Below are 26,346 nucleotides of genomic sequence, written 5' to 3'. Positions count from 1 at the left end.
AAAATGACCTACAGATTCACTAATAGTGCTCACATAGGAACAATATCACACACATCCCTCACAGTGCAGCTTTATCTGATGTTAGACCAGCTCCACCGTGGCGGACGTGAGTAACAGATCTCACCTTTAGGGATCTTGAACTTGTTGTCCTTCTTGTACCACAGACAGCCGCGCTCGTTGTTGACCACCCTGACAGGAAACTCAGACTCCGGACAGTCGAACTCTTTCAAAGTAAAATCCGTCGCTGCAGCGGGAGACAAAAATGTTATCCAGCTGCTGGTTGTTGCCTTAACCCTCGTGTCGTCCTCCTGGGTCAAATTGACCCCGTCTCTTTTGACTGTTCCTTCTTTCCTTCCTTCCTTCCCTCTTTTTTTAATTTTTCCTTCCTTCTTCCCCTCCTCCCCTCTTCTTTCTTTGCTCCCTCCTCCTTCCATCCTTCCTTGCTTACTTGCTTCCTTCCTTCCTCCCTCCCTCCTTCCCTCCCTCCCTCCCTCCTTACTCCTTTCTTTCCTTCCTCTTTTCGTCCTCACTCCTTTCTTTCCTTCCTTCCTCCTTTCCTCCCTCCCTCTCCTTACTCCTTCCTTCCTTCCTTCGTCCCTCCCTTCTCTCCTTACTTCCTTCCTCTTTTCCTCCTTACTCCTTTCCTTCCTTCCTTCCTCCTTTCCTCCCTCCCTCTGTCCTTACTCCTTCCTTCCTTCCTTCCTTCCTACTTTCCTTCCTTCCTTCTTTCCTTCCTTGACCTGAGGACAACAGGAGGGTTAAATATGAGTGAACGGTACATTTGAGGACACTGAGGTGGTTTCACTGACCGATGAACTTGTTCTCAGCAGGAAGATGAAGTCCAGGGTTGACCTCGAAGTCTCCTGCCCAACGCTGAGCCCACTCCTCTGGGATGTCTGACCACACACAAAAATAAAACCTTATATAAGTTTTTTCTGAAGTGTTTTCTGTCTCCGGTCTGAGCCATCCATCCTCATCCTGTCTCCATGGTAACTGGGAGAAGCGAGGACACACGGTGACACTCGGAGGAGAGTCAATTATTCGCCGCATGCAGCAAAAAAAAATGAGCTCCAGTTCACAAAAGACTGCAGCTAAAAACAAGAAGCTGCGATGTAATACAGTATAATGTAGTGTGTGTGTGTGTGTGTGTGTGTGTGTGTGTGTGTGTGTGTTGTACCCTCCATGTTGTAGCAGGTACCGAACCATTTCTCTCTGAGTGGACATTGGCCTTCGTTCTCTGGTGAAAGCAGCAGCAGGTTTGATCTGTCCGGAGTCAGCAGGGAGAGAGCCGCACTGATCACCTGTAAAAACACACACACACACACACACACACACACACACACACACACACACACACACACACACACACACATTTAGGATTTCAGATTGCATCACTGCAGTAGCATCACTTGTTAAACTCACTAAAACTAGTCTTTGCTTGACTCGTGTCAAAGATGATTTTCTGTTATACTTCACAGACAGATTCATATGTATTAGGCAGATTAGATTGTGGTTGTCATGGTTACCTCCTGGTCGTACTCAAACATGAGCTGGTCTCCGGTCAGGAAGTCGTCTTTGGGAAACAGCTGCATGTTCTCACAGATGTTCTCCACAAACTCGATCGGATCCGTCTGTTCAAACATGAAGAACACAACAGAGAGAAACGTGATAAAAACATGATTAACTGAAAAATGATTGTCATTTACTCACAGAATTAATCACATATCTAAATCTTAACATGCATTAATTTATACAAATTGTCACAGATAAAAAAAAATAAAGTGGACTTTCATGAGTTTCTTGCATAAATGTAACAGGGAGCTTTGTATAAATGAATTATGAGGAAAACAATGCAGCTTTAACGCAAGATTTTTTCATGTAAAAGTGAGGTGCGTCTTATTCACCAGTAAAATACAGAGAGAGGTTGGATCTGGATATGATTATTGGAATATAAAGGGATCCACACGAAGAACAACACACTTTTCTGTGGTATGTGAAACTCAGAACACACATTTATTCTTACTTTACACGGACTTTAAATGAATACTTTTCTAACTGCACTGTGTAAATAATGCATTGATCATATGGAGCACCAGGTTGAAACCAGGCGGGGAGTTCCTGTCCTCTGAAATGAGGCAGGAAGTAACTTAGAGCTGCATTCTATCAAAAGGCCACCAGGGGGCGACCGTCTCTATACAAGTCAATGGAGAATTCACCAACTTCTCACTTGATTTCTAACCTCAGTAAACGTTTTCAAAATGTGTTTATGGTCTCAATCGCTAGTTTAAAGCCTTCTTCAATGCAGTATGATGTTCATTTGGGACATTTTGGCCTCCCTGATTTTATATGTGATGATAAAGCAGGGTATGCATTAGGGCGTGGCTACGTCCTGATTGACAGGTTGATTCTTACATACAGTCTATGGTTGAAACCAGTACATTATGAATATAATTTTTATTAAAAGATAAAATATTGGAAAAAACTAAGTAAAGAACACAGATAACAGTATTCACAACAGCAACTACAACTAGAAAATTCCAGGGAAATGTTGAGTGCCTCTGGGCTGCTGCCGGGACCTTATGAATGTACTTTATTCTAAACTTAACATCCGGGAAAATATTAAGTGAATGTAAATCATATTTAAGCATAAATAATATTTATTTAAACTTATTAATTAAAGTCTACTTTATTTTTCCCACAGACAGGAACATCACTGTTATGAAATGATTAAGTAAATCTTCAAATCATTTAGAGAGTAGATTTTATTATACATTTTATTTTAAATTTCTTCGTTGTATGAAATTATATTGTGTACATTTTGTTCATCTTCTATTGATAAATGTTGAATCTTTTATATTTCCACTCCTCGTTTGACTGCTCATACTTTAAAAAGTTTACATGTTGTGTAAAAACAGTTTGACAGTTTTTACATAACTGTCAAACTGTTGATTAGCCAATCACAAAAAGTAGCTCAGTTTCTGCCCAGTAACAGGTTGCTAAGGCCCTATGGTTGCTAGGGCAGTTAAGGCCCTATGGTTGCTACGGTGATGTGAGAACCTACTTGGAAAACATTCTCAAAATGCCCCTGAATTTTTGCTTCTGACAAGGTCCCGAACAATTGCAAACTGTGAGAAAACCGTAACTCCTGTCCAAAAACCGAAAACACTGTGAGAGACACAGAAGCCGGCAGATTCTGACAGTGTTTATTTTATTCACATATTCTTTAAAATGAGCGAGTAAGCTCAGTGTGAACACAGAGTGAGATTCTTTTGAAGAAAGAAGACGATTACATTAGAGTCAGTGGGGAGCGAGACAGGTATTGCCGCCGGTCTCGGCCCCCCCGTTTAAATTTTGTGCAGACCGCGCCTGTCAAAGTCACATTTTATGAATCCCAACACCTATGTCTACATTTTGACAAAAAATTATTTGTCTCCTTTTTACGGTTTGGCAGTGAGCTCCAGTTAAAAATAAAGATTAAGGTTATTTTTTTACTGCTTCTCTCACTCAAGCTAACTGCCGCTTCCACTCTAACTTTGTAGAAAAAGTGATTTCCACTCCTCGTTTGACTGCTCATAGTTTGAAAAGTTTACATGTTATGTAAAAACAGTTTGGTGTTTTTCCAGAGAGCACAAGTTTTCCTCCGTTTTAAAGTTTGAATCGCATTTCTACGTGCAGGTATGAGAGAGATAAGTGACTCTGAAAAAAGGTGAATTTTTATGGGTTTTAAAAAAAATTCCCATTCATTTCTAATGGAGAATTATGCCCGTTTTTTGGGAATAACTTTGGGAAAAATTGGAATTTCAACACCAAAAGTCATAGCACCTCTTTCCCGATCGAGCCGCAGGCTTTGATGTATATATTGTTGGGGTTTTCTCAAAGCTGCGGGACCCCGAGGCACTCCTCTGCAGCATGTAGTGCCTCGGAGCTGCTAACCCGTGGCACTGACTAACGATGTGAGCGTCCACACTTCACAAACAGAGCCGTATGTTGTATGTTGTACAGGAAAATGATTGTGTGTTGATCATAAGTATTACAGACACTAATTGCTGTGATGTTTCAGTGTTTACAGATTACAGACCAAACTGAAGTTAAGTGCGATGTACAAAAGTGTGACTCGGGTGCAGTAGTCCATTTATGCACAGCTACTGTTTTCTTTAGGTTTAACTACTGGTACATTCAAATAAATCAGTCTTTAATAGAAAAGTGTTTTTTTCCAGCATGACTCCCCCCAAAATAGACTGCGTCTACACTGGTTTTTGCTGTAATTGTAATATAATAAACACACATTATTGCTTGTAAACACAGTCAGGAGAACACACACATGCAGGATTATTAGTAATAACTGTTCATATCCTGCAGGATGAACTCTATTATTTGTATCCTCCTTCATTATTATCTCTGCAGCTTCATTCATAACAGCTGATGAACTGTTTGCGGATTAATTTCAGCGTTTGAACACAGCAGACTCTGATAGTTGATCACCTGCTGCCTCATTATGTGTCTGTGTTTGTTTGTTTACCTGCTCCTGATAGTGGAACTCATTGGCTTCAATCTTCTGAATTTCTTCATAGATCCTGGAAAAGAAAAAAAAAGATGTTTTTAGAGCAACAATACATTGAAATAACCATTAAATTTGGACAATTTTTTTTTTAATTATGTTTTTATCAGCACATAATTTTGATCGTTGTTGACTTTTCTGTATTAGTTCAATTTATTTAAAAGATCTTTTTTAATATTTGTGTTACCACTGATGATTAATTCTCATCATCATTTCCACTACTAATTTGATGTTTTAGCCTGTTTTACTACTTGGATGGTCCTTTATTATTTTAATTCTATTTTTATTTCCCACCTTTTTATGTCTGATCATCTTTGGTTGTTTTTATTATTATATTTTCTTATCTCATCTTTTAAGACCAGACCTCACATTTCTGTTTTTTACCCACTTTGTTATACTGATTTTATTTAATAATGTAATAATAATTATTATATTTTAATATTTTATGTTTATTTTATTTCTTTACAGATGGATGGATGGATGGATGGAATCACATCTCTAACTATCCAATGGTAAAAAACTAATAAAACTTATTACTTAAAATACCCAAAACTTGTACTAATAAAACAAATAATGTACTAACCTAAGTATGTGATTAAAGACATACAGCATGAATCCAATTTGAATTAATCATTTTTTTAATATTATAATAATGTATTGTTATACTGTGTATATTGTCAGTTGATATATACTAATAAAGTTTTGAAAAAAAATAATTAAAAAACCCCGCTAACATTCTATGGATGACGCAATAAAGACACACATCAAAGCAACCTGATGACATCATACGCACACATCAAAAGCACACATCAAAGCAAGCTGATGACATCATACGCACACATCAAAGCACACATCAAAGCAAGTTGATGACATCATACGCACACTTTTGGAGAACGTTGTAAATAGGACTACATTTCCTAAGAGTCACAATTGTGTTCCAGTAACTAACACGCAGAGTTAGATAAGTCACACACACTAAGGACCAGAGGTTATCATCTAACAACACATCCAACCTTAACAACTTAACTTTACCATTGAAATGGAAAATAAGTACAACATGCCAACAACCGTTACTGAGCTCTCCAAAATGCTGCAAGCCGAAAGAGAGCAGCGCACCGCGGAGCAGCAGAGAGCCACTAAGAGGGAGAAGCAGCTTCGTGTGGAAATGGATGAAATGAAAGAATCCATTATTAACCAGGAGAGCATTAAATATAAAGCTCTGGAGAGGGAAAGGGATGCTTCTCTCAGAGAGGTAGAGCACCTGAAATTAAAAATGTCTGCTTTCTGTGAAATCAGGAGCACCTATGAGAGCGAGACGGCGGAAAAAGAGCAATTGCGCGACCAAAGGGATGAGCTGCAGAAGGAAGTAGAACAGCTCAAATCGCAGCTTCATCAGGAGAAGGAGGTGCACGCTGAGAGACAGCTGAGGGACTCGGAGAGGGAAAAAGCGCTCCAGAAACAAGTCGCTGAACTGAAGGAGCAAATCCGCACCAAGCGCGACGAGTGCACAGACTCGTTCGTGCCCAAAATCAGAGCCTTGGAGAGGGAGGTTATGCTGCTCAAGGCCATCTGTGGACACGAGGAAACATCTGAAGACTCGTGTGATAACAACAAGGCTGACGATGAAGAGGAAGTCAGCTCAACGCAGGAGGAACAAGACGCGGAGCAGCTGAACGTTCCTGATGAGCGTTCAGAGGCTGAAGCTACATCGTTAAAGAACCTCGAGGCTTCGGAGAGTCAAACCGAAGTCTCAGGTGAGGAATTAGAGCAGGAGGAGAGAAGCCAAACTGATGAGAATGAAAGTAGCACCCAAGACTTTGAGACAAGTCACACCGAAGTCTTGGGTGAAGAAACAGAACAGCAGGAGAGAAACGAAAAGGATGAGAGCGAAGCTACGACCCAAAACGCTGAGGCGCTCACTCAAGTCGTGGACGAGTTGGACGAACAACTGCCAGAGGACGAGGAGGAAGAAGAGTCTGTCGCTAAAGACTCAGAGGAAAGTCAGCTTAGTGACCAAGGTGGAGGCTCGGGACAGACCACCAAAAAAAAGAGGAAAGGGTGGAAGAAGTTCATTTACTACATTAAGCCGTGGCACTGGGGAAAAAAGTAGAGCGGAAGGCTTTACTTGGGGATATGAGGGATATTGTATATAGATTGTAGATGTTTAGATATTTTTGTAAATAGTAGATAGTATATGTATTCTGTAAATAGTAGATTGTGAAAATTTTGTATATAGTAGATAGTATCTATCTAGTAGTAGACAGATACTATCTACTATTTTTGTAAATAGTAGATTGTAAATATATTTTTGTAAATCATTTTAAACTTACACTTATTTGCTACAGCCAGTTTCACTCATTCATATTTATAAGGTATCGGTGCTGCAGAGTGACTGGACGCAAGTAATTGTAAGGCCAACTGTATATATAATAAATAAAACACCTTTACCTGAATTTATATATTGTGTGTGGTTTCTTTAATCTGAACTTTCAAACAATGATCTGATATTTTACAAGAGTTTATTTGACTGTCCGTGACGTCTCTCTACTTCTCTACGCTACGTCACTCTATGCGACACCAGACTCGCGCTTATTACAGTTGTTGTTGCTAGGTGATATCACTGGAGGGCTTATTCCAGTTGTTGTTGCTCGGTGATATCACTGGAGAACTTATTCCAGTTGTTGTTGCTAGGTGATATCACTGGAGGACTTATTCCAGTTGTTGTTGCTAGGTGATATCACTGGAGGACTTATTCCAGTTGTTGTTGCTAGGTGATATCACTGGAGGACATATTCCCGTTGTTGTTGCTAGGTGATATCACTGGAGGACTTATTCCAGTTGTTGTTGCTAGGTGATATCACTGGAGGACTTATTCCAGTTGTTGTTGCTAGGTGATATCACTGGAGGGCTTATTCCAGCTGTTGTCGCTAGGTGATATCACTGGAGGCAACGGAGGATGTAAACATCAGTCCATGGACAGAGGACCAAACCATATTCTTAATCTTTGGGGAGATGGCGCCGTTCAAGCGAAGTTCCAGGGCTTGTTGTTGCTGTCGCAATTATATGACATCACACAATACACGCTAGATGACGCCTCCGCTCTGACAACGTTGCCACGGCAAACTGTCAGATTGGTCATTAATGTGGCCCAGTCTGAACAGAGCCAAATCCCATTTGGACACTTGCTAAAAACAGTGTGGACAGTCAGGCCTAAAAATCTGATTTGAATCAGATTTGCCTGCAGTGTGAACGCAGCCTTAATGTGAAATGCTGAATACCTCAAAGTTTTATGTCAGAAATAAATGGATCCTGACAATTTAGAAACTGTTGCATGCTAAGTTGCATGTTGGGGAAATTGTCACATATATGGACATTATTAGGGTGGTCTGGGGGTTAATTTAGGACAGGGTGTATACAGGTATAAACAAGTTAAATTTAAGACTTTTTAAGACCTTTTAATACCACTTCTAAATGAAATTTAAGACCAAACGTACGATGGAAATACAGTAATATTTCCAAGTAAACACACTGACAGTATGGTAAAATGACAAATGACGGTTGAGTTTAAGAACATCGGCTAAATGTGTGTCATGCAAAAAGATCACAAAAATGTCATCACTGTCCTAAATTAAATTACTGCGGCTGTACTAAGTGGTGGTGGTGTGACTCCTCATGTATGTTAATGGAGTGGACAAAATATTAGGAACACCTTTCAATATAATGCACCCTAATCTCTCAATAATGAACATAAAGCTGAATTTTCACCTTCTTGTCAAAAAATGTATAAACTTCATAAATGTAGAATTTATAGCAGAGCTGCTGTATTGGATTAAATTAGATTGGAAGCCAGTGAGTCTATTTTATGTAGTTAACTTATTCTCTGAACTATATTTTATAGTAATTACTTATCTAGTATTATACAGTTAAGTAGTTATATTCAGCTTCAGTAGCGTCATGTTTTTTGTTGAATGCCTCACTCTCTCTCTTAAGGTCTGTTCAATGAGAAACCTCATGAACAGAGTGAGTGACTTAAAATTGATGTTGTGTAACATCAGCTGATAAAACGCGCAGCACCACAGCATAGTGTATAGTAACGTCACAGTTACCTGTCTGAGGATTAACGTTGTTAATGGTGACATCACATGGCGCTGTTTGCATTAGTTTTTCGGGCTCTGCTGTTTTTTTCTGAGCAGGTTCTGCCTCAGATGATGTAGATTTATGTTTTAACCAGCGGTCTGTGTTCCTTAAACTTAATATCACTGTTAGCTTGTCTGTGTTATGCTAGCGGGAGGTGCAGAGAGCTACAGGTGTGTTCAGGGTCGCAGTCAGACAGTCGGACACAGCGGTTCCGGTCCGCAGCAGACGTTGGTTGAACATTAATACATCGCTGTAAATGTGTGCGGGAATTTCCCGCATTATAAGTGTTGGATTTGCGGGAATCAATTAAATTGTGCGCAATACCCGCAATCCCGCGCTGAAATTCAGGCCCTCATACACACTGCCAGGCAGGCACCGATCGTAACCAAGAGTATTCATTCCTGTCTAGCCATTTGTGATTGAACTTGCATTTCCCCATGTTTAAGTCGAGTGGCTATCAGTGCTGAATTAGGCCCACCTGTAGATGCTTTACCCTACTACGCCATCAAGAGCTGCGCAATACGAGCTGCGCAGTAGACTAGCTCTGACCTAACCATAGCAGAGACATTATAATAAGAGAGCCTTAGAAGGACTTTGACCATAGACAACGCAGCACCGGAGAAAAAATATTCGACCTAACAAAACAGATTGCCCGCATTTTCGCGGCGACGAGACTCAAATATTTAAGACCCAAGCAATCTGAATTTAAGACAATTTAATACTTTTTAAGGCCTTATTTTCATGAAAATTGATTTACGACTTTTTAAGACTTTTTAAGGACCCGCGGCCACCCTGTAGGATGCTGAATCCATTTCTGACAAACTCCAAAATGACTGCTTAAACCAAATATTTTAAACCCTAAATGTTTTAGCTATTCTTGCGTGGTTTTCTCACAAGAACAGATAGAATCACATAGAATCTCTATCTATCCAATGGTAAACAAATAATAAAACTTATTACTTAAAATACCCAAAACTTGTACTAATAAAACAAATAATGTACTAACATAAGTACAGTGATGGCCGAAAGTATTGGCACCCCTGCAATTCCGTCCTATAATACTCAATTTCTTCCAGAAAATGATTGCAATCACAAATTCTTTGGCATTAATATCTTCATTTATTTTTCTTGCAATGAAAAAACACAAAAGAGAATGAAAAAAAGTCAAATCAAATATTATTTTACACAAAACTCAAAAAATGGGCTGGACAAAAGTATTGGCACCCTCAGCCTAATACTTTTTTAGCACAACCTTTAGACAAAATAACTGCGAACAACCGCTTCCGGTAACCATCAGTGAGTTTCTTACAACGCTCTGCTGGAATTTTAGACCACTCTTCTTTGGCAAACTGCTCCAGGTCCCTGAGATTTGAAGGGTGCCTTTTCCAAACTGCCATTTTGAGCTCTCTCCACAGGTTTTCTATGGGATTCAGGTCTGGACTCATTGCTGGCCACTTTAGAAGTCTCCAGTGCTTTCTCTCAAACCATTTTCTAGTGCTTTTTGAAGTGTGCTTAGGGTCATTATCCTGCTGGAAGACCCATGACCTCTGAGGGAGACCCAGCTTTCTCACACTGGGCCCTACATTATGCTGCAAAATCTGTTGATAGTCTTCTGACTTCATAATTCCATGCACACGGTCAAGCAGCCCAGTGCCAGAGGCAGCAAAGCAACCCCAAAACATCAGGGAACCTCCACCATGTTTGACTGTAGGGACCATGTTCTTCTCTTTGAAGGCCTCATTTTTTTTCCTGAAAACTCTGTGTTGATGCCCTTTCCCAAAAAGCTCTACCTTTGTCTCATCTGACCAGAGAACATTCTTCCAAAATGTTTTTGGCTTTCTCAGGTAGGTTTTGGCAAACTCCAGCCTGGCTTTTTTGTGTCTCTGGGTCAGAAATGGGGTTTTCCTGGGTCTTCTACCATAGAGTCCTTTTTCATTCAGACGCCGGCGGATAGTACGGGTTGATACTGTTGTACCCTCGGACTGCAGGGCAGCCTGAACTTGTTTGGATGTTAGTCTAGGATTTTTTTCCACCATCTGCACAATCTTTCGCTGAAATCTGTCATCGATTTTCCTTTTCCGTCCAGATCTGGGGAGGTTAGCCACAGTGCCATGCTCTTTAAACTTCTTGATGACACTGCGCACAGTAGACACAGGAACTTCAAGATCTTTGGAGATGGACTTGTAGCCTTGACATTGCTCATGCTTCTTCACAATTTTGTTTTTCAAGTCCTCAGAGAGTTCTTTGGTCTTCTTTCTTTTCTCCATGCTCAGTGTGGTGTGTGTGTGGCACAGGACAGAGGTTGAGTCAACTTCAATCCATTTTAACTGGCTGTTGGTGTGATTTAGTTATTGCCACCACCTGTTGTGTGCCACAGGTGAGTACCAGGTGCCGTTATTTATTAATATTAGAGAAGCAGCACATGATCTTTCAAAGGGTGCTTATACTTTTGTCCACCCCCTTTTTATGTTTGGTGCAGAATTATATTCAATTTGGCTTTTTGACAATTCTTTTTTGTGATTTTTCATTGAAGATAAATTAAATGAACATTTTAATGTCAAAGCATTTGTGATTGCATTCATTTTTTGGGAGAAATTGGGCCTTTTATGACGGAATTTCTGGGGTGCCAATACTTTCGGCCAGCACTGTATGTGATTAAAGACACACAGCATAAATCCAATTTGAATTAATCAATTTTTTAATATTATAATATTATATTGTTATATTGTGTATATTGTCTGATTAACAGTCATTAAACACTAATAGTTATTTTTTAAAACACTAACATTCTACTGATGACGCAATAAAGAGTTATGACATCACACCACAAACCAAGCTGATGACATCATATGCACACATCAAAGCAAGCTGATGACATCATAGGCACACATCAAAACACACATCATAGCACACATCAAAGCAAGCTGATGACATCATACGCACACTTTTGGAGAACGTTGTAAATAGGACTACATTTCCTAAGAGTCACAATTGTGTTCCAGTAACTAACACGCAGAGTTAGATAAGTCACAAACACTAAGGACCAGAGGTTATCATCTAACAACACATCCAACCATAACAACTTCACTTCAACATTGAAATGGAAAATAAGTACAACATGCCAACAACGGTTACTGAGCTCTCCAAAATGCTGCAAGCCGAAAGAGAGCAGCGCACCGCGGAGCAGCAGAGAGCCACTAAGAGGGAGAAGCAGCTTCGTATGGAAATGGATCAAATGAGAGAATCCATTATTAACCAAGAGAGCATTAAGTACAAGGCTCTGGAGAGGGAAAGGGATGCTTCTCTCAGAGAGGTAGAGCACCTTAAATTAAAAATGTCGGCGTTCCGTGAATTCAGGAGCACCTATGAGAGCGAGGCAGCGGAAAGAGAGCAACTGCGCGATCAAAGGGACGAGCTGCAGAAGGAAGTAGAACAGCTCAAATCGCAGCTTCACCAGGAGAAGGAGGTGCACGCCGAGAGACAGCTGAGAGACTTGGAGAGGGAAAAGGTGCTCCTTAAACAAGTTGCTGAACTCAAAGAGCAAATCCGCACAGAGCGCGACGAGTGCACGGACTCGTTCGTGCCAAAAATCAGAGCCTTAGAGAGGGAGGTTATGCTGCTCAAGGCCATCGGTGGACACAACGAGGTATTTGAAGACTCGTGTGAAAATAACCAGACTGGTGATAATGAAGAAGTCACCTCAACGCAGGAGGAACAAGATGAGGAACAGCTGAACGTTCCTGAAGAGCGTTCAGAGGTAGCAGCTACGTCAGAGACGAACCTCGAGGCTTCGGAGAGTCAAACCGAAGTCTCAGGTGTAGAATTAGAACAGGAGGAGAGAAGCCAAAGCAATGAGAGCGAAGGTAGCACCCAAGACTGTGAGACAAGTCAAAATGAAGTCTTGGGTGAACAAATAGATGAGCAGGAGACAAACCAAAGCGATGAGTGCGTAGGTACCACCCAAAACTTTGAGCCAACTCAAATCAAAGTCTCGGGTGAAGACACTGAGCAGCAGGACGGAAACCAAACCATTGAGAGCGAAGGTGCAACCCAAAACACTGAGGCGCTCACTCAAGTCGTGGACGAGTTGGACGAACAACTGCCAGAGGACGAGGAGGAAGAAGAGTCTGTCGCTAAAGACTCAGAGGAAAGTCAGCTTAGTGACCAAGGTGGAGGCTCGGGACAGACCACCAAAAAAAAGAGGAAAGGGTGGAAGAAGTTTATTTACTACATTAAGCCGTGGCACTGGGGAAAAAAGTAGAGCGGAAGGCTTTACTTGGGGATATGAGGGATATTGTATATAGATTGTAGATGTTTAGATAGTTTTGTAAATAGTAGATAGTATATTTATTCTGTAAATAATAGATAGTGAAAATGTTGTATATAGTAGATAGTATCTATCTAGTAGTAGATAGATACTATCTACTATTTTTGTAAATAGTAGATTGTATATATATTTTTGTAAATCATTTTAAACTTACACTTATTTGCTACAGCCAGTTTCACTCATTCATATTTAAAAGGTATCGGTGCTGCAGAGTGACTGGACGCAAGTAATTGTAAGGCCAACTGTATATATTATAAATAAAACACCTTTACCTGAATTTATATATTGTGTGTGGTTTCTTTAATCTGAACTTTCAAACAATGATCTGATATTTTACAAGGGTTTATGTGCTGGACAAGAAATAGTCCAGCAGCAAACGATAATAACACATTTATTTAGTAAAGCGCCTTTCACAAGAATAACATTAGAAATGCAAATATTAAAAAACAAAGGCAATAATAAAAACCTGCAATCAATGAGGCAGAAGGAAGAAAAATAATAATAAAAAAACATATTGTAATAAGATTAAAATAAGCGTATCATATTCTATTTGCAGCCCATAGAGTTTTAGGCCGCGTTCACACTACAAGCCAAAATCCGATTTTTAGTCCATCTAGATTGGAACCAGATGCTCTTATGAAGTCTGAACAGTCATAAATCACATGAGATCCGATTTTTGCAAACCAGATTGAAACCACCTTTGAGAGGAAGTTTCAAATCTCATTTGGACAGATGTGTCTGAGTCTGAACATCCAAACACTCAAATCGGATTTGACTGTCCGTGACGTCCCTCTACGTCTCTACGCTACGTCACTCTATGCGACACCATACTCTCGCTTATTCGAGTTGTTGTTGCTAGGTGATATCACTGGAGGACTTATTCGAGTTGTAGTTGCTAGGTGATATCACTGGAGGACTTATTCCAGTTTTTGTTGCTAGGTGATATCACTGGAGGCAACGGAGGACGTAAACATCAGTCCATGGACAGAGGACCAAACCATATTCTTAATCTTTGGGGAGATGGCTCGGTTCAAGCGAAGCTCGAGGGTTTGTTGTTGCTGTCACAATTATATGACATCACACAACACACGCAAAATGACGCCTCCGCTCTGACAACGTTGCCACGGCAAGCTGTCAGATTGGTCATTAATGTGACCCAGTCTGAACAGAGCCGAATCCCATTTGGACACTTGCTAAAAACAGTGTGGACAGTCAGGCCTAAAAATCTGATTTGAATCAGATTTGCCTGCAGTGTGAACGCAGCCTTAATGTGAAATGCTGAATACCTCAAAGTTTTATGTCAGAAATATATGGATCCTGACAATTTAGAAACTGTTGCATGCTAAGTTGCATGTTGGGCAAATTGTCACATATATGGACATTATTAGGGTGGTCTGGGGGTTAATTTAGGATGCTGAATCCATTTCTGACAAACTTCAAAATGACTGCTTAAACCAAATGTTTTAAACCATAAATGTTTTAGCCATTCTTGCGTGGTTTTCTCACAAGAACAGATAGAATCACATAGAATCTCTAACTATCCAATGGTAAAACACTAATGAAACTTATTTTAAGTAATAAGTTTTATTAGTACAAAACTTGTACTAATAAAACAAATAATGTACTAACATAAGTATGTGATTAAAGACACACAGCATGAATCCAATTTGAATTAATCAATTTTTTAATATTATAATTATTATATTGTGTATATTGTCTGATTAACAGTCGTTAAACACTAATAACGTTTTTCAAAAAGACTAACATTCTACTGATGACGCAATAAAGAGTTATGACATCACACCACAAACCATGCTGATGACATCATACGCACACATCAAATCAAGCTGATGACATCATACGCACACATCAAAGCAAGCTGATGACATCATAAGCATACATTAAAACACACATCAAAGCACACATCAAAGCAAGCTGATGACATCATACGCACACTTTTGGAGAACGTTGTAAATAGGACTACATTTCCTAAGAGTCACAATTGTGTTCCAGTAACTAACACGCAGAGTTAGATAAGTCACACACACTAAGGACCAGAGGTTATCATCTAACAACACATCCAACCTTAACAACTTCACTTCAACATTGAAATGGAAAATAAGTACAACATGCCAACAACCGTTACTGAGCTCTCCAAAATGCTGCAAGCCGAAAGAGAGCAGCGCACCGCGGAGCAGCAGAGAGCCACTAAGAGGGAGAAGCAGCTTCGCACTGAAATGGATCAAATGAGAGAATCCATCATTAACCAAGAGAGCATTAAGTACAAAGCTCTGGAGAGGGAAAGGGATGCTTCTCTCAGAGAGGTAGAGCACCTGAAATTAAAAATCTCGGCTTTCTGTGAAATTAGGAGCACGTACGAGAGTGTGACGGCGGAAAAAGAGCAACTGCGCGACCAAAGGGATGAGCTGCAGAAGGAAGTAGAACAGCTCAAATCGCAGCTTCACCAGGAGAAGGAGGTGCACGCCGAGAGACAGCTGAGAGACTCGGAGAGGGAAAAGGTGCTCCTTAAACAAGTTGCTGAACTCAAAGAGCAAATCCGCACAGAGCGCGACGAGTGCACGGACTCGTTCGTGCCAAAAATCAGAGCCTTAGAGAGGGAGGTTATGCTGCTGAAGGCCATCTGTGGACACAACGAGGTATTTGAAGACTCGTGTGAAAATAACCAGACTGGTGATAATGAAGAAGTTACCTCAACGCAGGAGGAACAAGATGAGGAACAGCTGAACGTTCCTGAAGAGCGTTCAGAGGTAGCAGCTACGTCAGAGACGAACCTCGAGGCTTCAGAGAGTCAAACCGAAGTCTCAGGTGTAGAATTAGAACAGGAGGAGAGAAGCCAAAGCAATGAGAGCGAAGGTAGCACCCAAGACTGTGAGACAAGTCAAAATGAAGTCTTGGGTGAACAAATAGATGAGCAGGAGACAAACCAAAGCGATGAGTGCGTAGGTACCACCCAAAACTTTGAGCCAACTCAAATCAAAGTCTCGGGTGAAGACACTGAGCAGCAGGACGGAAACCAAACCATTGAGAGCGAAGGTGCAACCCAAAACACTGAGGCGCTCACTCAAGTCGTGGACGAGTTGGACGAACAACTGCCAGAGCGCGAGGAGGAAGAAGAGTCTGTCGCTAAAGACGTAGAGGAAAGTCAGCTTAGTGACCAAGGTGGAGGCTCGGGACAGACCACGAAGAAAAAGAGGAAAGGGTGGAAGAAGTTTGTTTACTACATTAAGCCGTGGCACTGGGGAAAAAAGTAGAGCGGAAGGCTTTACTTGGAGATATGAGGGATATTGTATATAGATTGTAGATGTTTAGATATTTTTGTAAATAGTAGATAGTATATTTATTCTGTAAATAATAGATAGTGAAAATTTTGTATATAGTAGATAGTATCTATCTAGTAGTAGACAGATACTATCTACTATTTTTGTAAATAGTAGATTGTATATATATTTTTGTAAATCATTTTAAACTTACACTTATTTGCTACAGCCAGTTTCACTCATTCATATTTATAAGGTATCGGTGCTGCAGAGTGACTGGACGCAAGTAATTGTAAGGCCAACTGTATATATAATAAATAAAACACCTTTACCTGAATTTATATATTGTGTGTGGTTTCTTTAATCTGAACTTTCAAACAATGATCTGATATTTTACAAGAGTTTATGTGCTGGAAATAGTCCAGCAGCAAACCATAATAATACATTTATTTAGTAAAGCACCTTTCACAAGAATAACATTAGAAATGCAAATATTAAAAAACAAAGGCAATAATAAAAACCTGCAATCAATGAGGCAGAAGCAAGAAAAATAATAATAATAAAAAAAATATTATAATAATATTAAAATAAGCGTATCATATTCTATTTGCAGCCCATAGAGTCTTAGGCTGCGTTCACACTGCAAACCAAAATCTGATTTTTAGCCCATCTAGATTGGAACCAGATGCTCTTATGGAGTCTAAACAGTCATAAATCATATGAGATTCGATTTTTGCAAACCAGATTGAAACCACCTTTGGGAGGAAGTTTCAAATCTCATCTGGACAGATGTGTCTGAGTCTGAACAGCTCCAAACACTCAAATGGGATTTGACTGTCCGTGACGTATCTCTGCGTCTGTACGCTACGTCACTCTATGCAACGCCAGACCCGCTTATTCCAGTTGTTGTTGCTAGGTGATATCACTGGAGGACTTATTCGAGTTGTTGTTGCTAGGTGATATCACTGGAGGACTTATTCCAGTTCTTGTTGCTAGGTGATATCACTGGAGAACTTATTCCAGGTGTTGTTGCTAGGTGATATCACTGGAGGCAACGGAGGACGTAAACATCAGTCCATGGACAGAGGACCAAACCATATTCTTAATCTTTGGGGAGATGGCTCCGTTCAAGCGAAGCTCGAGGGTTTGTTGTTGCTGTTGCAATTATATGACATCACACAATACACGCTAGATGACGCCTCCACTCTGACAACGTTGCCACGGCAACCTGTCAGATTGGTCATTAATGTGGCCCAGTCTGAACAGAACCAAATCCCATTTGGACACTTGCTAAAAACAGTGTGGACAGTACGGCCTAAAAATCAGATTTGAATCAAATTTGCCTGCAGTGTGAACGCAGCCTTAATGTGAAATGCTGAAAGTTTTATGTCAGAAATATATGGATCCTGACAATTTAGAAACTGTTGCATGCTAAGTTGCATGTTGGGCAAATTGTCACATATATGGACATTATTAGGGTGGTCTGGGGGTTAATTTAGGATGCTGAATCCATTTCTGACAAACTTCAAAATGACTACTTAAACCAAATGTTTTAAACCCTAAATGTTTTAGCCATTCTTGCGTGGTTTTCTCACAAGAACAGATAGAATCACATAGAATCTCTAACTATCCAATGGTAAAAAACTAATTAAACTTATTACTTAAAATACCCAAAACTTGTACTAATAAAACAAATAATGTACTAACATAAGTATGTGATTAAAGACACATAGCATGAATCCAATTAGAATTAATCAATTTTTTAATATTATAATATTATATTATTATATTGTGTATATTGTCTGATTAACAGTTGTTAAATACTAATAAAGTAAAAAAAACAAACAGTAATATTCTAAGAATAACGCAATAAAGAGTTATGACATCACACCACAAACCAAGCTGATGACATCATACGCACACATCAAATCAAGCTGATGACATCATAGGTAGACATCAAAGCACACATCAAAGCAAACTGATGACATCATACACACACATTAAAGCACACATCAAAGCACACATCAAAGCAAACTGATGACATCACTTTTGGAGAACGTTGTAAATAGGACTACATTTCCTAAGAGTCACAATTGTGCTCCAGTAACTAACACGCAGAGTTAGATAAGTCACAAACACTAAGGACCAGAGGTTATCATCTAACAACACATCCAACCTTAACAACTTCACTTTACCATTGAAATGGAAACTAAGTACAACATGCCAACAACCGTTACTGAGCTCTCCAAAATGCTGCAAGCCGAAAGAGAGCAGCGCACCGCGGAGCAGCAGAGAGCCACTAAGAGGGAGAAGCAGCTTCGTGTGGAAATGGATGAAATGAAAGAATCCATTATGAACCAAGAGAGCATTAAATATAAAGCTCTGGAGAGGGAAAGGGACGCTTCTCTCAGAGAGGTAGAGCACCTCAAATTAAAAATCTCGGCGTTCCGTGAATTGAGGAGCACGTACGAGAGCGAGACGGCAGAAAAAGAGCAATTGCGCGACCAAAGGGATGAGCTGCAAAAGGAAGTAGAACAGCTCAAATCCCAGCTTCACCAGGAGAAGGAGGTGCACGCCGAGAGGCAGCTGAGAGACTCGGAGAGGGAAAAGACGCTCCTGACACAAGTCGCTGAACTAAAGGAGCAAGTTCGCACCGAGCGCGACGAGTGCACGGACTCGTTCGTGCCCAAAATCAGAGCCTTAGAGAGGGAGGTTATGCTGCTCAAGGCCATCGGTGGACACAACGAGGTATTTGAAGACTCGTGTGAAAATAACCAGGCTGGTGATAATGAAGAAGTCACCTCAACGCAGGAGGAACAAGATGAGGAACAGCTGAACGTTCCTGAAGAGCGTTCAGAGGTAGCAGCTACGTCAGAGACGAACCTCGAGGCTTCGGAGAGTCAAAACAAAGTCTCGGGTGTAGAATTAGAACAGGAGGAGAGAAGCCAAAGCAATGAGAGCGAAGGTAGCACCCAAGACTGTGAGACAAGTCAAAATGAAGTCTTGGGTGAACAAATAGATGAGCAGGAGACAAACCAAAGCGATGAGTGCGTAGGTACCACCCAAAACTTTGAGCCAACTCAAATCAAAGTCTCGGGTGAAGACACTGAGCAGCAGGACGGAAACCAAACCATTGAGAGCGAAGGTGCAACCCAAAGCAGTGAGGCCCTTACTCAGGTCGTGGACGAGTTGGATGAACAACTGCCAGAGCGCGAGGATGAAGAAGAGTCTGTCGCTAAAGACGTAGAGGAAAGTCAGCTTAGTGACCAAGGTGGAGGCTCGGGACAGACCACCAAAAAAAAGAGGAAAGGGTGGAAGAAGTTTATTTACTACATTAAGCCGTGGCACTGGGGAAAAAAGTAGAGCGGAAGGCTTTACTTGGAGATATGAGGGATATTGTATATAGATTGTAGATGTTTAGATATTTTTGTAAATAGTAGATAGTGAAAATGTTGTATATAGTAGGTTGTATCTATCTAGTAGTAGACAGATACTATCTACTATTTTTGTAAATAGTAGATTGTAAATATATTTTTGTAAATCATTTTAAACTTACACTTATTTGCTACAGCCAGTTTCACTCATTCATATTTATAAGGTATCGGTGCTGCAGAGTGACTGGACGCAAGTAATTGTAAGGCCAACTGTATATATTATAAATAAAACACCTTTACCTGAATTTATATATTGTGTGTGGTTTCTTTAATCTGAACTTTCAAACAATGATCTGATATTTTACAAGAGTTTATGTGCTGGACAAGAAATAGTCCAGCAGCAAATCATAATAATACATTTATTTAGTAAAGCACCTTTCACAAGAATAACATTAGAAATGCAAATATTAAAAAACAAAGGCAACAACAAAAAGCTGCAATCAATGAGGCAGAAGCAAGAAAAATAATAATTAAAAAAAAAACATATAATAAGATTAAAATAAGTGTATCATATTCTATTTGCAGCCCATAGAGTTTTAGGCCGCGTTCACACTGCAAGCCAAAATCTGATTTTTAGCCCATCTAGATTGGAACCAGATGTCATAAATCACATGAGATCCGATTTTTGCAAACCAGATTGAAACCACCTTTGGGAGGAAGTTTCAAATCTCATTTGGACAGATGTGTCTGAGTCTGAACAGCTCCAAACACTCAAATCAGATTTGACTGTCCGTGACGTCTCTCTACGTCTCTACACTACGTCACTCTATGCAACACTAGACTCGCGCTTATTCGAGTTGTTGTTGCTAGGTGATATCACTGGAGGACTTATTCGAGTTGTTGTTGCTAGGTGATATCACTGGAGGACTTATTCGAGTTGTTGTTGCTAGGTGATATCACTGGAGGCAATGGAGGACGTAAACATCAGTCCATGGACAGAGGACCAAACCATATTTTTAATCTTTGGGGAGATGGCTTGGTTCAAGTGAAGTTCCAGGGCTTGTTGTTGCTGTCGCAATTATATGACATCACACAATACACGCTAGATGACGCCTCCACTCTGACGACGTTGCCATGGCAACCTGTCAGATTGGTCATTAATGTGGCCCAGTCTGAACAGAACCAAATCCCATTTGGACACTTGCTAAAAACAGTGTGGACAGTCAGGCCAAATCAGATCTGAGAAGGAATCTGATTTGAATCAGATTTGCCTGCAGTGTGAACGCAGCCTTAATGTGAAATGCTGAATACCTCAAAGTTTTATGTCAGAAATAAATGGATCCTGACAATTTAGAAACTGTTGCATGCTAAGTTGCATGTTGGGCAAATTGTCACATATATGGACATTATTAGGGTGGTCTGGGGGTTAATTTAGGATGCTGAATCCATTTCTGACAAACTTCAAAATGACTACTTAAACCAAATGTTTTAAACCCTAAATGTTTTAGCCATTCTTGCGTGGTTTTCTCACAAGAACAGATAGAATCACATAGAATCTCTAACTATCCAATGGTAAAACACTAATTAAACTTATTACTTCAAATACCCAAAACTTGTACTAATAAAACAAATAATGTACTAACATAAGTATGTGATTAAAGACACACAGCATGAATCCAATTAGAATTAATCAATTTTTTAATATTATATTATATTATTATATTGTGTGTATTGTCTGATTAACAGTTGTTAAATACTAATAAAGTAAAAAAAAAAACAGTAATATTCTAAGAATAACGCAATAAAGAGTTATGACATCACACCACAAACCAAGCTGATGACATCATACGCACACATCAAATCAAGCTGATGACATCATAGGTACACATCAAAGCACACATCAAAGCAAACTGATGACATCATACACACACATTAAAGCATACATCAAAGCACACATCAAAGCAAACTGATGACATCACTTTTGGAGAACGTTGTAAATAGGACTACATTTCCTAAGAGTCACAATTGTGTTCCAGTAACTAACACGCAGAGTTAGATAAGTCACAAACACTAAGGACCAGAGGTTATCATCTAACAACACATCCAACCTTAACAACTTCACTTCAACATTGAAATGGAAAATAAGTACAACATGCCAACAACGGTTACTGAGCTCTCCAAAATGCTGCAAGCCGAAAGAGAGCAGCGCACCGCGGAGCAGCAGAGAGCCACTAAGAGGGAGAAGCAGCTTCGTGTGGAAATGGATGAAATGAAAGAATCCATTATCAACCAAGAGAGCATTAAATATAAAGCTCTGGAGAGGGAAAGGGATGCTTCTCTCAGAGAGGTAGAGCACCTTAAATTAAAAATCTCGGCGTTCCGTGAATTGAGGAGCACGTATGAGAGCGAGACGGCGGAAAGAGAGCAATTGCGCGACCAAAGGGATGAGCTGCAGAAGGAAGTGGAACAGCTCAAATCCCAGCTTCACCAGGAGAAGGAGGTGCACGCCGAGAGGCAGCTGAGGGACTCAGAGAGGGAAAAGGTGCTCCTAAAACAAGTTGCTGACCTAAAGGAGCAAGTTCGCACCGAGCGCGACGACTGCACGGACTCGTTCGTGCCCAAAATCAGAGCCTTAGAGAGGGAGGTTATGCTGCTCAAGGCCATCTGTGGACACGACGAGGTATTTGAAGACTCGTGTGAAAATAACAAGGCTGGTGATGAAGAGGAAGTCAGCTCAACGCAGGAGGAACAAGACGCGGAGCAGCTGAACGTTCCTGATGAGCGTTCAGAGGCTGAAGCTATGTCAGTAACGAACCTCGAGGCTTCGGAGAGTCAAACCGAAGTCTCAGTTGAAGAATTAGAGCAGGAGGAGAGAAGCCAAACTGATGAGAATGAAAGTAGCACCCAAGACTTTGAGACAAGTCAAAATGAAGTCTTGGGTGAACAAATAGATGAGCAGGAGACAAACCAAAGCGATGAGTGCGTAGGTACCACCCAAAACTTTGAGCCAACTCAAATCAAAGTCTCGGGTGAAGACACTGAGCAGCAGGACGGAAACCAAACCATTGAGAGCGAAGGTGCAACCCAAAGCAGTGAGGCCCTTACTCAGGTCGTGGACGAGTTGGATGAACAACTGCCAGAGCGCGAGGATGAAGAAGAGTCTGTCGCTAAAGACGTAGAGGAAAGTCAGCTTAGTGACCAAGGTGGAGGCTCGGGACAGACCACCAAAAAAAAGAGGAAAGGGTGGAAGAAGTTTGTTTACTACATTAAGCCGTGGCACTGGGGAAAAAAGTAGAGCGGAAGGCTTTACTTGGAGATATGAGGAATATTGTATATAGATTGTAGATGTTGAGATATTTTTGTAAATAGTAGATAGTGAAAATGTTGTATATAGTAGATAGTATCCATCTAGTAGTAGACAGATACTATCTACTATTTTTGTAAATAGTAGATTGTAAATATATTTTTGTAAATATTTTAAACTTACACTTATTTGCTACAGCCAGTTTCACTCATTCATATTTATAAGGTATCGGTGCTGCAGAGTGACTGGACGCAAGTAATTGTAAGGCCAACTGTATATATAATAAATAAAACACCTTTACCTGAATTTATATATTGTGTGTGGTTTCTTTAATCTGAACTTTCAAACAATGATCTGATATTTTACAAGAGTTTATTTGACTGTCCGTGACGTCTCTCTACATCTCTACGCTACGTCACTCTATGCGACACCAGACTCTCGCTTATTCCAGTTGTTGTTGCTGCTAGGTGATATCACTGGAGGACTTATTCCAGTTGTTGTTGCTAGGTGATATCACTGGAGGGCTTATTCCAGTTGTTGTTGCTAGGTGATATCACTGGAGGACTTATTCCAGTTGTTGTTGCTAGGTGATATCACTGGAGGACTTATTCCAGTTGTTGTTGCTAGGTGATATCACTGGAGGACTTATTCCAGCTGTTGTTGCTAGGTGATATCACTGGAGGACTTATTCCAGTTGTTGTTGCTAGGTGATATCACTGGAGGACTTATTCCAGTTGTTGTTGCTAGGTGATATCACTGGAGGACTTATTCCAGTTGTTGTTGCTAGGTGATATCACTGGAGGACTTATTCCAGGTGTTGTTGCTAGGTGATATCACTGGAGGCAACGGAGGATGTAAACATCAGTCCATGGACAGAGGACCAAACCATATTCTTAATCTTTGCGGAGATGGCTCCGTTCAAGCGAAGTTCCAGGGCTTGTTGTTGCTGTCGCAATTATATGACATCACACAATACACGCTAGATGACGCCTCCACTCTGACGACGTTGCCACGGCAACCTGTCAGATTGGTCATTAATGTGGCCCAGTCTGAACAGAGCCAAATCCCATTTGGACACTTGCTAAAAACAGTGTGGACAGTCAGGCCTAAAAATCAGATTTGAATCAGATTTGCCTGCAGTGTGAACGCAGCCTTAATGTGAAATGCTGAAAGTTTTATGTCAGAAATATATGGATCCTGACAATTTAGAAACTGTTGCATGCTAAGTTGCATGTTGGGCAAATTGTCACATATATGGACATTATTAGGGTGGTCTGGGGGTTAATTTAGGATGCTGAATCCATTTCTGACAAACTTCAAAATGACTGCTTAAACCAAATGTTTTAAACCCTAAATGTTTTAGCCATTCTTGCGTGGTTTTCTCACAAGAACAGATAGAATCACATAGAATCTCTAACTATCCAATGGTAAAACACTAATTAAACTTATTTTAAGTAATAAGTTTTATTAGTACAAAACGTGTACTAATAAAACCAATAACGTACTAACATAAGTATGTGATTAAAGACACACAGCATGAATCCAATTTGAATTAATCAATTTTTTAATATTATAATTATTATATTGTGTATATTGTCTGATTAACAGTCATTAAACACTAATGAAGTTTTTTTTAAACCACTAACATTCTACTGATGACGCAATAAAGAGTTATGACATCACACCACAAACCAAGCTGATGACATCATACGCACACATCAAAGCAAGCTGATGACATCATAGGCATACATTAAAACACACATCAAAGCACACATCAAAGCAAGCTGATGACATCATACGCACACTTTTGGAGAACGTTGTAAATAGGACTACATTTCCTAAGAGTCACAATTGTGTTCCAGTAACTAACACGCAGAGTTAGATAAGTCACACACACTAAGGACCAGAGGTTATCATCTAACAACACATCCAACCTTAACAACTTAACTTTACCATTGAAATGGAAACTAAGTACAACATGCCAACAACCGTTACTGAGCTCTCCAAAATGCTGCAAGCCGAAAGAGAGCAGCGCACCGCGGAGCAGCAGAGAGCCACTAAGAGGGAGAAGCAGCTTCGTGTGGAAATGGATCAAATGAGAGAATCCATTATCAACCAAGAGAGCATTAAATACAAAGCTCTGGAGAGGGAAAGGGATGCTTCTATTAGAGAGGTAGAGCACCTGAAAATGAAAATCTCGGCGTTCCATGAATTGTGGAGCACGTACGAGAGCGAGACGGCGGAAAGAGAGCAGTTGTGCGAAAAACGGGATGAGCTGCAGAAGGAAGTGGAACAGCTCAAATCGCAGCTTCACCAGGAGAAGGAGGTGCACGCCGAGAGACAGCTGAGGGACTCGGAGAGGGAAAAAGCGCTCCAGAAACAAATCGCTGAACTGAAGGAGCAAATCCGGACCGAGCGCGACGAGTGCACGGACTCGTTCGTGCCCAAAATCAGAGCCTTAGAGAGGGAGGTTATGCTGCTCAAGGCCATCTGTGGACACGAGGAAACACCTGAAGACTCGTGTGAAAGTAACCAGGCTGATGATGACGAGGAAGTCATCTTAACACAGGAGGAACAAGATGAGGAGCAGCTGAACGTTCCCGATGAGCGTTCAGAGGCTGAAGCTACATCGTTAAAGAACCTCAAGGCTTCGGAGAGTCAAACCGAAGCCTCAGGTGAAGATATAGACAAGCAGGAGACAAACCAAACAGATGAGAATGAAGGTAGCACCCAAGACTTTGAGACAACTCACACCGAAGTCTTGGGTGAAGAAACTGAACAGCGGGAAGAAAACCAAACACCCGAGAGCGAAGATACGACTCAAAACGCTGAGACGCTCACTCAAGTCGTGGACCAGTTGGATGAACAACTGCCAGAGCGCGAGGAGGAAGAAGAGTCTGTCGCTAAAGACTCAGAGGAAAGTCAGCTTAGTGACCAAGGTGGAGGCTCGGGACAGACCACCAAAAAAAAGAGGAAAGGGTGGAAGAAGTTTATTTACTACATTAAGCCGTGGCACTGGGGAAAAAAGTAGAGCGGAAGGCTTTACTTGGAGATATGAGGGATATTGTATATAGATTGTAGATGTTTAGATATTTTTGTAAATAGTAGATAGTATATGTATTTTGTAAATAGTAGATAGTGAAAATCTTGTATATAGTAGATAGTAACTGTCTAGTAGTAGATAGATACTATCTACTATTTTTGTAAATAGTAGATTGTATATATGTTTTTGTAAATCATTTTAAACTTACACTTATTTGCTACAGCCAGTTTCACTCATTCATATTTATAAGGTATCGGTGCTGCAGAGTGACTGGACGCAAGTAATTGTAAGGCCAACTGTATATATAATAAATAAAACACCTTTA

General features: G+C 40.4%; 1 protein-coding gene across 1 annotated transcript in view; it reads right to left on the bottom strand.

The window, feature by feature from the left end:
* The window catches only part of nrd1b (nardilysin b (N-arginine dibasic convertase)), a 53,849-nt gene that overhangs the window by 8,413 nt on the left and 19,090 nt on the right, over positions 1-26,346 (bottom strand). Inside the window, exons 15-19 of the mRNA XM_053322687.1 lie at positions 4,520-4,574; positions 1,527-1,631; positions 1,178-1,301; positions 810-896; positions 125-244 (exon numbers count right to left, since the gene is read on the bottom strand). Coding sequence (XP_053178662.1) covers positions 125-244; positions 810-896; positions 1,178-1,301; positions 1,527-1,631; positions 4,520-4,574 — 491 coding nt within the window. The remainder of the gene's footprint in view (positions 1-124; positions 245-809; positions 897-1,177; positions 1,302-1,526; positions 1,632-4,519; positions 4,575-26,346) is intronic.

The sequence above is a fragment of the Scomber japonicus genome, chromosome 7 (genome assembly GCF_027409825.1).
Source record: "Scomber japonicus isolate fScoJap1 chromosome 7, fScoJap1.pri, whole genome shotgun sequence".
Taxonomy (NCBI): domain Eukaryota; kingdom Metazoa; phylum Chordata; class Actinopteri; order Scombriformes; family Scombridae; genus Scomber; species Scomber japonicus.
Note: the sequence above shows the minus strand (reverse complement) of the source record. Positions and strands in the feature narration are given on the sequence as shown.